Raw genomic sequence first — 14018 nt, 5'->3', positions numbered from 1 at the left:
CACTACTGAGGTCAATGACATCAGTCCAGTAGATTATGTTGCAAAGTCACACATTGGAATGTATCAAGGCCAGTGACATTGTAACACCGTCCTGTTCATAACTTTGGAATGTCAAGTTGTAAACAAGTATGTATCACTACTGGGGTCAATGACATCAGTGCAGTACGTAGACCATGTTGCAAAGTCACACATTGGAATGTATCAAGGGCAGTGACATTGTAACACCTATTCATAACTTTGGAATGTCAAGTTGTAAACAATACAAGTATGTATCACAATTAAGGTCAATGACATCAGTGGGGTAGAGCATGACATTATAACACATATTCATGTAATTGGAATGTCAAGTTGTAAACAAGTATGTATCACCACTAAGGTCAATGACATCAGTGGGGTAGAGCATGTTGCAAAGTTACTATTGGAATGTATCAAGGCCAGTGACATTGTATAAACACCTGTTCATAACTTTGGAATGTCAAGTTGTAAACAAGTATCACTACTGAGGTCAGTGACATCAGTACAGTAGACCATGCTGCAAAGTCACACATTGGAATGTATCACGGTCAGTGACATTGTAACACCTGGTCATAACTTTGAAATATATGTTGTAAACAAGTATGTGTCACTATATTCTGAGGTCAAGGACATACATCACACATTAGGCTAAAAATAATGTTGTCTCAAATCGCTTATCAGTTTAAGATTTTATTTTTTTAAGATTTAAAATTAAACTTTATTTTGAATTCTATTACCTCCACGACCCATTATTCAAAATCGCGGACTGTGATTTGTTGAAACGCGTCACGTGAGAGCCCATTATTCTGCAATAATGGGTCGAGCGCCGTAACACATTCTACGCACAGCATCACGCTTGGTTACGCGTGCAATGTTTCCGCGATACGCGTTGTCACTTACGCGTACGCGCTCCACCTTGAAGTAAACAACTTAAAATATTTGTGCCAAAAATGATATTTTTCTCTTTAAATCGCACTATTTTATGGTAATAGAATAGAAATAAAGGGTGCAGCATTATCCTTTACACGCAAATAATGTGTCCTCGGCAGTAAAACGTTTAAATAATGGGTTCGGCTGCGCCTCACCCATTATTTACGTTTTTACTGCCTCGGACACATTATTTGGGTGTAAAGGATAAAGCATTACCCTTTATTTCTTAATTAAGATGTCATTTGCGAGTGATCAAAAGTCTATTGTGGTTTATTTATACAATTGAAGTACAAAATATCAATTGTTTTATACGGTTATACCTATAATCGAATCAAGTAAATTTTCTTCAAAATATTTATCAGAATTCCATGTTTTACGGCAAAAAGCTAATAAAAACAAAACAAAACAAAAAACAGAACGGGCCCACTTCCTACTACCCAATTCATGAAACAATTGCGCGGCGCAAAAAAATCAAAATAATCAAGTAGAAGTCTTAAAACGGTCTTTCAAACGACTATTTATATTGACATTTTGACTTTCACCGCTTTATAAAAACCCTGTATGTTCAAATTAATCAAAAACGTTATCAGTATTTAGAACCTGCGCCATATTGTATTATTAGTTGTCAAGGGCAATGAAAGTTAATTACTATATTTTCTGATTAAAGGAATCGAAGGGTGGAGCTCGCTTTTTATTTTATATTATTCACAGTATATATAATCTGATTATTATATGTTTTGGAGTACCTTAAGTGCTTGAACATGAATTTGATTATCTTAAAACATACAACATCAAATGTGATTGTTTTCATGCGAGAAATTTTCTGCAAACAACAATATGCATTAACAAAGTGTAAAATTAGGTTATTTTAAGGATAAAGATGTATTGGGTGCTTTTCATGCAGATATTCCTTCAATATTTTTCAGATTACCGTTTCTTCTTTTATCATGTTTTTGTATTTGCAAGTATCGGCAAAATTGACTTCTTAAAGCAGGCGGGTAATAGAAAAAATATACGGGAATATACATTAAATATTAATAACTTCCACTGGCATAAACATTCAATCATAATTATACGTCATGTAGAATATGAAACAAAATTAATGACCTTATTGTGAATTTATCAATACGGTGGTGTTTTTTTTTATCCCATATCACTTTTATTTATAGCTGGTATGCCTGTCAGAGTGGAAGTTGGTTTTTATTTGGCGAGTTTTGACTCCATACGAGAATCACACATGGTAAGTCAGATACAGGTGTATTAGAAGCAGAAGAATAAGAATTTGGAGAAGAAGAGTTTGAAGAAGAATTTGAAGAAGAAGAATTTAAAGAAGAATTTAAAGAAGACTTTGAAGAAGAATTTGATGAAGAATTTGAAGAGGAAGAATTTGAAGAAGAATTTGAAGAAGAAGAATTTGAAGAAGAAGAATTTGAAGAAGAAGAATTTAAAGAAGAAGAATTTGAAGAATTTAAAGAAGAAGAATTTGAAGAACAACAAGAAGAAGAATTTGAAAAAGAAGAATTTGAAGAAGAATTAGAATTCTTCTTCTTCAAATTCTTCTTTTTCAAATTCTTCTTCTTCAAGTTCTTCTTCTTCAAATTCTTCTTCAAATTCTTCTTCTTCAAATTCTTCTTCATATTCTTCTTTTTCAAATTCTTCTTCAAATTCTTCTTCTTTAAATTCTTCTTCAAATTCTTCAAATTCTTCTTCTAATTCTTCTTCTTTAAATTCTTCTTCTTTAAATTTGCCTTCAAATTCTTCTTCAAATTCTTCTTTTTCAAATTCTTCTTCAACTTTTTCTTCTCCAAATTCTTCTTCTTGTTCTTTAAATATTCTTCTTCGAATTCTTCTTCATTAAATTCTTCTTCTTCAAATTCTTCTTAAAATTCTTCTTCTTAAAATTCTTCTTCTTCAAATTCTTCTTCTACAAATTCTTCTTCTTGTTGTTCTTTAAATTCTTCTTAAAATTCTTCTTCTTTAAATCCTTCGTCTTCAAATTCTTCTTAAAATTCTTCTTCTTCAAATTCTTCTTTAAATTCTTCTTCAAATTCTTCTTCAAATTCTTCTTCTTTAAATTATTCTTAAGAAGAAGAATTTGAAAAAGAATTTGAAGAAGAATTTGAAGAAGAATTTAAAGAATTTGAAGAGGAAGAATTTGAAGAGCAAGAAGAAGATGAATTTGAAGAAGATGAGGAGAAAAAAAATAACGAACAAGAAAATGAGAAAGAGAAGAAGAAGAAAAGAAAAAAAGAAGATGAATGACGAGGAGATAAAGAAAAAGAAAAAGAGGAAGAGGGGGAAGAATAGGAGGAGGGGGACACATTGTGCTATTACTTTTGAAATCCATATACCCCTGTGGAAAACATGACCTTAATCTGCCACACAGGGGGTGTATGTAGATTTCAAACGGAGTCAGCAATTCAGGTAACCCCATATGAAATTCACACTCCTGTCATGTCTTCTATAAGGGTTGTATGATGAATTTCAACAGCGTTAGGAATAGCACATTTTATCCGTTTCCTATTTATCTGACTTACTCATTATTAAATGCATGCTAGAGTTTTGGTTTTTTTAATATCGACAGACAATATTTTATCTGGCAAAATCGAGGGTAAATGATGGATATACGCTTGACAGTCCTGATGATAAAAACATGTGATTAAGAAATCACACGACAATATATATTAGTTCTTGTCATGAAAATACTATGTCTGTCAACTCCTGGTATTAATAACATTATACACGTCGATAATATTAAAACAATTGGAAAAAGTAGAACAGAATATAGTGTTATTATAGAATAGAATAGAATGGAATGGAATGGAATGGAATGGAATGGAATGGAAAGGAATGGAATGGAATGGAATGGAATGGAATGGAATAGAATAGAATGGAATATATAGAATACGATAGACTGGAATAGAATAGAATCACGCTATTCATAAAGTTCTTTACAGGAAATTCAGGACATTATGCAGTCATGTCTACAGCAGAATTCACCACGACCTTTGCAGGACTTAAACCCCATTACACCAAGATAAACCTCATTCAAAACAGCTCAACTATGTTAAATCAGGGATATGTCCCATATCCCTGGTTAAATCCATAAACATATGTGTCTGATTTACCTGTGCGATATCGCAATGTGCTGTGATGAAATAGGTATTATAATTTCAGTTGGATGCACCATTACAAAGCAAACGCACATTTACAATACTGAGCGTGGCCTTTGTTTCCGAAATGAGAACAAAAGTCTGCATATTGTTATCCAGCCATGTTGATGGTACAACTCATGTCAAACATGTCACATTTATTGTGATCGTATCACACAAGTAAATGAGAAACATGTCGTTTTAGACTTAACACGGTTTGGAAAAAGTTTTTCCATTTTTTAGCTCCCTATCGGGCAGTCAGAACTCCATATTTGGGAGGGCTCGACAACAATCTTCCCAAAATCGCATTATAATCATTTTTAGATGACCATAGAGGGAAAGAATTGAAGTTTTTTTACAGCTTCTATGGCGAAAATTGATCAAACCGATCATACGATGGTGCTCGCTCGAATTTGGAGCTATCTCGAGTCAGCTGTTGAGCACAATTTGCCATTAAAATTACACGTCCGACTGTTATGAAATTTTGGAAGACTCTCTTCTGAAAAACAGCTCGACAACAGCTTTCCCGTGACATTTTTTACTTCAAATTGTAGTATGTTAAGGATGAACATTATAATTCACATGTGAGCCTCTATGGCTATTATTGGGTGAAGGGTTTTCCCTCCAGCTCACTAACTAATCTATTGCTTAGTAAAGTACAGTGAGTGAGCTAAAGGTCAATCATCAATTGGAGCGCTGTGTGTGCACTGAATATATAGGAAAACGGACAGTAACTGCATAATGAACACAATAGCTCAGCGATGTTTAAAATGACCAACAAGATTTTGTACGTTGGTCATTGTTCAACAAATATGATACCAGTGTACATTTTCCATGTCCCGAGTATCCCCTGAAATTGATTTTTGTTTGTTGGTAATGGCACAGCAAACATAATACCAGTGTGTATTTTCCATGCCCAGCGTCTTCCCTCAAACAGATTTTGTTTGTTGCTAATTGTTCAGCAAACATAATACCAGTGTGCATTTTCCAAGTTAACATCTTCCCCCCAAAAAAAAAGTTGTATTTTGATGTGTAGTGCACATTATGGGGTTATCAGTACGACGAGTATTAGGGTAGGGACGACAAAGACCGTCTATGAAGAAGACTAGTTTGTTTACTGATACATTCTACTTTTACATAATTATTATTTCTCACCAACTAGGATTTCGGCGTTACCATCTACCTCAGACAACGCTGGCACGATCCTCGATTGGAATACGACCCCGAGCTGGATCTTCCCGCTACCTCCCATTTCGTAGACGAGATATGGGTTCCTGATCTCATCATAACCAATGCTAAAGAAGCGGTGCAGCCAGATATCACTATCAAAAACAGGTGGATTCATATCAATTCGTCAGGAGATGTGTTGTATAACATGAGGTCGGTATTTTTCCCGGGTATTTTTGTGAGCACTACCTGCCGATCTAACATTGCCTCTGATTGGTCAATTACATGATATCTTCACTTTAACCACCAATCAGAATGGAGCTTTGCAAATAATTCACCCCAATTTTTTTGCGTGGTGAAATGATTCTAACAATGTTGCTGATTGGTCCAATTGATAATGAAAACTTCTTTTTGGCCAGTCGGCAGGTAGTTCTCATCTCATGGGGTTTTAACATTAGAGATAACAATACTCTCTAAATGTACACCGAGTGGAAAGATTGGAGGGAGTGAGAGAGTGAAATGGAGGACAACCCCTTTTTCTGAGTGGAAAAATTATACTCTAAAAAGATTTTTTTAAAGTAGTCTGTATACTCTCAAAAGAGTGAATATTGCCTAAAGAAAATGTACTTTCTTTCATTTTCGAGTGTTTTCCACTCAAAAACGGGTTGTCCTTCGTTCAACTCCTTGAAAGAGTGGAAATACACTCTTAGAGAGTAATTAACGAGTTCAGATGCGTTAAACGCCATTTTCCAACTTTCTGCAATAAGACCACCTTACTTACAAAATCCAAGGTATAGGCTATTTTTGAAAATGTGATCAAAAGTGGCACATATTTTCTTTTATTATTTTCTTATATTTGTTAGTGCCTATATCTCAATTGAGAAAAATAGATATATCGGTTTTCGGCTATATAGCACTAGCAGTAGTCATGACAAAAATATAAGTATAGTATGCCTATCTTTTATAACACAGATACGCATGCAGGACATAATTGTGAAGATTATTATTTTGTGTTTTGTTCTTGTCATGGCCCACCATATAGACATAACCGATAACCTAATAATAATTTTATGTTCACATCAGCCAATTTCTGATAGTACCGATTTTAATTCCTGAGTCAGCCTAACATGTCTTTCGTTTTCAAATATTTTAAAGTTTACTTTTCATGCAATAGTAAGTTATAAACGACACGCATGATAACTAACAATAAAAGCTGTCTTGATGATCTTTTAATCGACACCTTCGAGCACAATTATGTTTAATTGCTGTGTGCTTCGCTGATTCAGGTGATTTCCTAATATCTATATCGTTATGAATTCTGCAAAGTGACGAATAACAATTTACTATAAACCATCCCTAAATATCTGAGGGGCTGTCATATTCTTCGGAAGGGGTCGGGGTTCATAAATATATGAGGGGTTATAATATTTATACCAAAAATAGGGGGTCTTTAAATCATTAAGAATTTGTGCGCGCATTCTTTATACTTACATAATGTTGCATAATCTTTATATTTACGACCTTCTCGTATTCTGCCGTCAAATATCATATGGATAACCCAGTTGTTGTAATGTAAGGATCCGACCATGTGTTACAAATAGATATTGCAGTCAAGTGCATTTAATTGAAATGTATTCAAGGGTAGCAAATGTGACAGTTGAAATTCGAACCGATTCATGCTTTTGAAATCCATTAGGTTATGCTGATCGTGTTTTCTTGATTGTTTTACAGATTAAATTTACAACTATCATGTGCAATGGATTTCCATCGTTTTCCGTTGGACTTTCAATCGTGTGAAGCTGACTTTGAGAGTTGTAAGTGCCATTTTAACTCTTTTTCTTACAATATGAAAGGAGTGAATGTCAGTTCTTAAGCGCAATTATAACTCTTGTACTCATATCATGTAAGGAGTTAAAACTTATCGTCAAAAATAGATTGACAATGTCCAAAAATAAAGTATGTCAATTTTGAAATTGGAAATATGAATTCAATAGTTTGCTATGTAACAACATTGCTAGACGTCAATCCATTCTCGAAGAGTTAATTTTATTGCTAATGAAATGCAAACAATTATACTTTGAATATACACACACTATTTGTTTTGTAGATAGACATTATTCTAACAGTTCTTTGAAACATGTCTTGTTTGCTTTAATTACTATCGTAGTTGAGAATACCATAGAAAACGTTCACTATTATTGGCACGAAGATCCAGTAGAATTCCATCTGGACCTTTTGAAACTACCCCAATATGAAGTGGATGGTGTTCATACACACAACTGCACAAAGATATTGAAAACAGGTAAATAAATGCACTTATTTGTGTACGTTTCAGTAAACACCACTGCCTTTGTCAACACTTGATGATTGATGATGAGTGACTGCTACTGGCAACCGACGCGCCGCTAGATGTATCTCCAGCGCAGATCTTTTAACTCTTAAAAGAGTTGCCAGTTAATTTTCCATCTCCGTCTCCAGATGGGACATCTACTGGCAACTCTAAGGTCTGCGCTATTATATAAATCTAGCGTCGGTTACCACTTACCAGTATAGCATTATAGCAGTCACTCGTCATCAATTGTTGACAAAGACAACAGCATTTGCTGAAACGTACACAAGTGCATCAGATATACACTGCGCCAAAAAAGTATCCTTACACTTGGAAAAATAATCACAATTTCAATTGAATTCAATGTGACCTCAAGAAGTAAAGTTACAAGCAATCGAATAGACGAAGGTCCAGTTTTAAAAGTGACAAACTGTCCTATACAAAGCGCAAAAAGATTCCATCAAGCGCAAGAAAGAGACAACACAGATTCTTCAATGAAGCGTTATTTAACGCAGTTTTTATTTCAGTTTTTACTTCTCTGTACTTTTCGTAACTTACATTTTATTTGTCAGTTCTTTTGTTTCAGTTTTCTTTTGTTCCTTTTGTTTTAAATTAAAGGCATGCATAAATTAGCCATTCCCCCTCTCAAACCTCTCAAAACCAGTTTTAATAGGCCAGTTTGTCATTTTTAAAACTGGACCTTCGTCTAATCAAATGCTTGTAACTTTGCTTCTTGAAGTCACATTAGATTCAATCGGGTGTCATAATATGCCGTATTAGGTAGTGCATCTATTAAACAAATTAATTTACCCAAATATGGTTTAGTTTTAAAATTAGGATTTTTCTTCCAAGTGTAAGGATATTTTTTGGTGCAGTATATACAACAAACCTTGTTTGTAAATCATAAAGTATACCACAAAAACAGATACGTAGCTGTGATTCAAAATATTTTAAAGCTATATGATCAAAAGTATGGCCTAGTTAATTTTGGGACACTCTTTAATTCGATGACAGACACATAATGTTAATATCCCCGTTATTATGTGCAGTGATGGAGTTAAGCTGAATTTATTATACTACATCGCTGAGCGATAGCGATTGGTTTCTAGCCAATGAGATCGCTTGCTTTTTGTTGCATTTGGTAAAGCGCGCTATGTCATTGGTCAAATACTAATCGCTCGTCGCTCAGCGATGGAGTATAAATTCAGCTTAATAACCAAAAGTAGGTCTACTTAATGTGGAGTTCAAATGGACATAACATTAGCGTCGACCGGCTGTTAATGTAATTGCTATAATTATTGCCACGATGTTGCGGCAAACATGGTACCAATGTGTACTTTCCAAGCTCGGTGTTGTCTCTCAAAATGATTCTGTTGATAAAATGACACAACTATACTAATGGGTTATTCCAGTTGAAATCCATACACCCCCTGTGGAAGATATGACCTTTCAATGGCTATTCCAGTTAAAGTCATATAGGGGCCTACCTCCTATGGAAGAAGACATGAGGCTATAATCTTTCACACAGGGAGTGCGAATTTCAAATGGGGATACCTGAATGGGTGACTCCATTTGAAATATACACCCCCTGCACTGGAAAAACAAAAGAAAAATGCACACTAGAATCATATTTGTCTCACCACCAACAAACGAAATATTTTTGAGAGGAGACGCATGACCCGGAGAATGCACACTAGTATCATATTTGTCTCACCACCAACAAACGAAATATTTTTGAGAGGAGACGCATGATCTGGAAAATACACACTAGTGTCATATTTGTCTGAACACCAACAAACGAAATATTTTTGAGAGGAGACGCATGACCTGGAAAATACACACTAGTATCATATTTGTCTGAACACCAACAAACGAAATATTTTTGAGAGGAGACGCATGATCTGGAAAATACACACTAGTATCATATTTGTCTGAACACCAACAAACGAAATATTTTTGAGAGGAGACGCATGATCTGGAAAATGTACACTAGTATAATAAACTGCTCCAAAAAAGAAACTTACCAGGTAAGAAATTTGTCTGTCAAATTCAAACGACAAATTGTGTTACACTAAATGGGATATGAGTGGAAGCAGTGTTAATTGACGCGAATTTTTACACCTCATTTGTTGCAAACGGATGAGTATTTTTGAAGTTATGCTTATTTAACCGAACCTATCCACTGGAATGAAAGTTGCACTCATACCACTTGAGATGGTTGGCAGTATACAGGTGTAATCAAAGAATAAAAGTTCTGAACATCCTTTCATGTGTCTGTTTATTGTGTGAATTCATTGGGGCGGACCTGCAACTTTCAAATTTGATAGTAGGCTTGTTCAAATGAGCATAACTTCAAAAGTTTTGATCTGTTTGCGACAAATGAGGTGTCAAACTCCGCGTAAATGTACACTCATATGCTATTCAGTATAATACGATTTGTCGTTTGAACTTGACAGACGAATTTCTTACCTGGTAAGTTACTTTTTGGGACCAGTTTATTTGTCTCACCACCAACAAACGAAATATTTTTGAGAGGAGACGCATGATCTGGAAAATACACACTAGTGTCATATTTGTCTCAACACCAACAAACGAAATATTTTTATCATGCGTCTCCTCTCAAAAATATTTCGTTTGTTGGTGATGAGACAAATATGATACTAGTGTGCATTTTCCAAGCCCAGCGTCTTTTTTTCAAAAAGGTTTTGTTGTCGTTGATAATGATGGAACAAAACACATGCAGACATCACCTACACACAACCCTCCACACACACCCTTCTATACAAGCCTCGTCCCTTGTTCATACCGTAAAAGCACGTTTACATTGATATGTTATTAATGCGTGATATTAATACATGCTCTTCCACTTTTTTTTAAAGGGACCTACTCTTGCATCGGGGCTGATTTTCTATTTCGTCGGACATTAGGATACTACCTACTTCAGACCTACATACCCAGTACTTTATTAGTGGTGACATCATGGGTGTCATTTTGGATCCAAATCAAAGGATCACCAGCCCGTGTTGCCCTGGGTGTCACTACAATTCTCACGATGATAACTACCAATAACGGTGTCCGTGCTGATCTGCCTAAAGTATCATATATAAAGGTAACTATATATGTAATGAAAGACGACGATAAAAAGACTAGTTCGTGTCTGAAATTCTGACAGCTAGACGGAAAAAACCGTACTGCGCAGGTCGGCAACCAATCACGGCGCGCCTTTGCTCTGATGTCAGACGCGAACTAGTCCTTTTATCTCTGTCTTTCATTATAAAAAAGAAGTCAATGTCAACTTTTACTGAAGTGTCCCTATTCTACTGCAAATTTCTCGGAGCACCTTGGACGCGTTCTGGATTTGTCTGAAGTGTTCAAAAATCTTGAGATGGTTATTACAGATGTCTGGATAATGTTTCCAAAGAAGACGATAAAAAAACCCAGAACGTTTTTGATGTGTTCAAATGCAACAGATTTTGGACGTGTTCTGGAGGTGTTCAAATTTCGACTGCTCAGTGCCAGAAGTGGGTAAGTGCAATAGCTACCATGTGTAGCTGCCATGCATAGATGAGTACAATTATACTGTGTGTAACTTGGCAAATGTTTACAGGGCAGCTGTTGCACTTACCCACTTCTGGCACTGAGCAATCGATTTGTTCAGATTTAAAAGCAGACATTTTTTTATGAAGATTGTTGTTTTAATGAATTTTTATTCATTTTGTGTTCATTTTATTTGAAGATATAGCATGTCGGTAAAAACCACAGTAAACGCATTACCACAACATTAACTAACCACCCTTCGGACTATCACAGATCCTGGAAAGAAGGATCTGTGGGACTATTGACATGTATAAAGCAATACTTCAATTCTCTGCCTTGTCAAAAGATTTCTCACGACTGGACACATATCTCAATTCGTAGAGAACAAGAATAGACAGATGTCAATACACAATTGAACATAAAGTGTCATTCTTCTTATTGTAGCTGCAAGCCCAAGGAAGATAATCAATTTAATTTAATTGAACATGTCAAAAGTGTTTATAAGCCTTGGCATAGTCTAATGATTAAAAGTCAATCGTAGACTTGGTGCTTCATCAGCATGACCAAGGCCATGGTGAAAGTGTTGTTTGCAGTACTCCATTTACATGATTTAGATTGAAAATGCTTGGAAGACATTTTTCAAATCTCGCAGCATGACATGAGCACTATCATATAAACCGGAAAAGATAACGAAAAGTCAGTGGTCCCGGGCAGTGGTCCAAAATCGGACTCTACGCAGCGGTTGAGACTTTTTGTCATAAAGCCGAAAATTACCCGTTTTCATGGCCATATCAATTTTCTTAGAGTATAAAAGTATTGTATACTGCACATTCACTTGAACTACATTTCAAATGATTGATTATAAATGTTCTCAATTTTAGCAGGACCAATGGAATGGTGCCAAAATTTTCAAACGCCGTTTACTCAGAACATCGATTTTATGTGTTCGGCACTCTGCCGATAATAACGGTTGTTATGTTGGTGATACTCACCCCATTTAAACAGCTAAAACAATATACTATATAATTGACATGAACAACAATTCAAAGCATCTGAATATACAGTTGATCAGCTCGTAATCGGCGGGAATTGTTAGGCTTTTACGCCGAAAAGTAGATCCACGTTAAAAGTGTCATAGTTGACCCGTCTGGCAATTGTGCTTGTTAAAGAAAATAGACAACGTATCGGACTTGAATGAATAATTTGAGATGCTTCTGGCAAGATGTCACAAGACAATTCTCAAATAGATTACGAGCTGATCAAAGTGTATCCTTCTTGGTCATACAGACACGAAACGCGTTACAGGCCCTTCAGTGAAATTGGTATACATACAAGTTCAGCATTTTTCGCGCCCAGACCCCTTCCCCTACCTTGATAAGTATCATTGGCCATACGAGTCATAACTACCAGAATTTCTCTAAGGAGAAAAAGCGGGTTCTTTATATGCGTTCACAATATTTAACGCCTTATTTTAATTTTAATTAAAATCGTATTGTCTTTTCACAGGCCATTGACATTTGGTTCGCCGCTTGTTTTATTTTCGTCATTGGAGCGCTTGTAGAATACGCCTTAGCGCACTATCTGTCATATAACAGTCCTAATTTGAGCGTGCTATGTCTATGTGGAAGAACCGAGGACGAGAAGAAGAAGAAGAAGAAAATATCAAACTCTGTAAGTTGGTGTGTTTTTTCACCTAGTGATTGCTTTTTAACATAGGCGTGGGACACGTCCCCCTAAATTTTTGCAAGGGAGTCGTCCCCCTCTAAAAATAAAGCAATATTTTGCCCGTATATTTGCCTTTTTTAGTACGAAAAAGACCGTGTTTTGGACCCAAATAGAGTAGGATTGCAAACCATTGCGCGCGCACTGGTACGCAAACAGTGGCGTAGCCAGCACTTTTTCAGAGGAGGGGGGGGGAGGCAAGACAAATTTTAATGGGGGCACCTTTTGGCAACAAAATCAGTTTATGGTACAAATGCGCGCGAAGCACGCGAAAAATTTTGCCATATTGAAGCTAAACTGGTTAAATATGGTATAAAAATGGAATAAATTCGCCCGAAGCGCGCAAAAATTGGCCCTTTATAGGTTAAAATGGCAAAATATGATCTTAATTTGGTCAGAAACACACAAAATCTTAAATATCGGGGCGGCCACCTTCCCACGGGGAGACTTTTCACAGGGGCAGCTGCCCCCCTTGCTCCCTTGGCCACTGTACGCAAAATGGCAAAACAGACCCCATTTCCCAGCAAACACAAAACGTTTTAAACTGGTTATATTTTGGGTTTGGTTTTGGTAAAAAACATTTTAATAACATTTAATATCGGGATTTATAAAGATCATGAAAACGTTTTAAAACGTTTTGTACGAAAACACACCATAACAACATTTTTTAAATAATGTCAAAATGGCAAAATGTTATTGAACAAATATTTTTTTCAAATATTATTTGACCAAATCTTTCCTCAACACTGAAATAACATTATGTTAGAATATTTTGCACTAAGTTTTCAATAAAATGTTTTCGAATGTTTTGAAAGCGACACCCTTATTTATATAACCCGACCATTCAAAAACAATTTTCTAAGATATATTATAAAGCGTTTATTCAATTGTACATTTTCTTAAAGACCAAGATCTAGGTGTCATTAAAAGATGAAAAAGGTATACGGTCAAGGTTAAAGTTTTGTGATATAAACCGATGAATGAAACCTCTGTTTTGTAATTGCCTAGACCTGATTCCACATTACCATTTTATTGAACAAATTTGTATCACAATTTTCCCAACAATGACCTTGAGAGTGAAAATTGAAAGAAGGAATTTAATTATTTCGGATTTTACTCGAAGGCTTGTTTACAACGCGTATAACGGACCTATAGGTATATTAAAA

General features: G+C 35.5%; 1 protein-coding gene across 1 annotated transcript in view; it reads left to right on the top strand.

Annotated features, from left to right (window-relative positions):
• LOC140159132 (glycine receptor subunit alpha-2-like) overlaps window positions 1-14018 on the top strand; it is a 29154-nt gene that overhangs the window by 14110 nt on the left and 1026 nt on the right. Inside the window, exons 3-8 of the mRNA XM_072182486.1 lie at window positions 2115-2185; window positions 5260-5477; window positions 6996-7078; window positions 7432-7566; window positions 10473-10702; window positions 12637-12801. Of these exons, the coding sequence (XP_072038587.1) occupies window positions 2115-2185; window positions 5260-5477; window positions 6996-7078; window positions 7432-7566; window positions 10473-10702; window positions 12637-12801 (902 nt within the window). The remainder of the gene's footprint in view (window positions 1-2114; window positions 2186-5259; window positions 5478-6995; window positions 7079-7431; window positions 7567-10472; window positions 10703-12636; window positions 12802-14018) is intronic.

This window comes from Amphiura filiformis, chromosome 8, assembly GCF_039555335.1.
Source record: "Amphiura filiformis chromosome 8, Afil_fr2py, whole genome shotgun sequence".
NCBI lineage: Eukaryota > Metazoa > Echinodermata > Ophiuroidea > Amphilepidida > Amphiuridae > Amphiura > Amphiura filiformis.
This window is presented reverse-complemented; position numbering and strand designations above follow the sequence as displayed.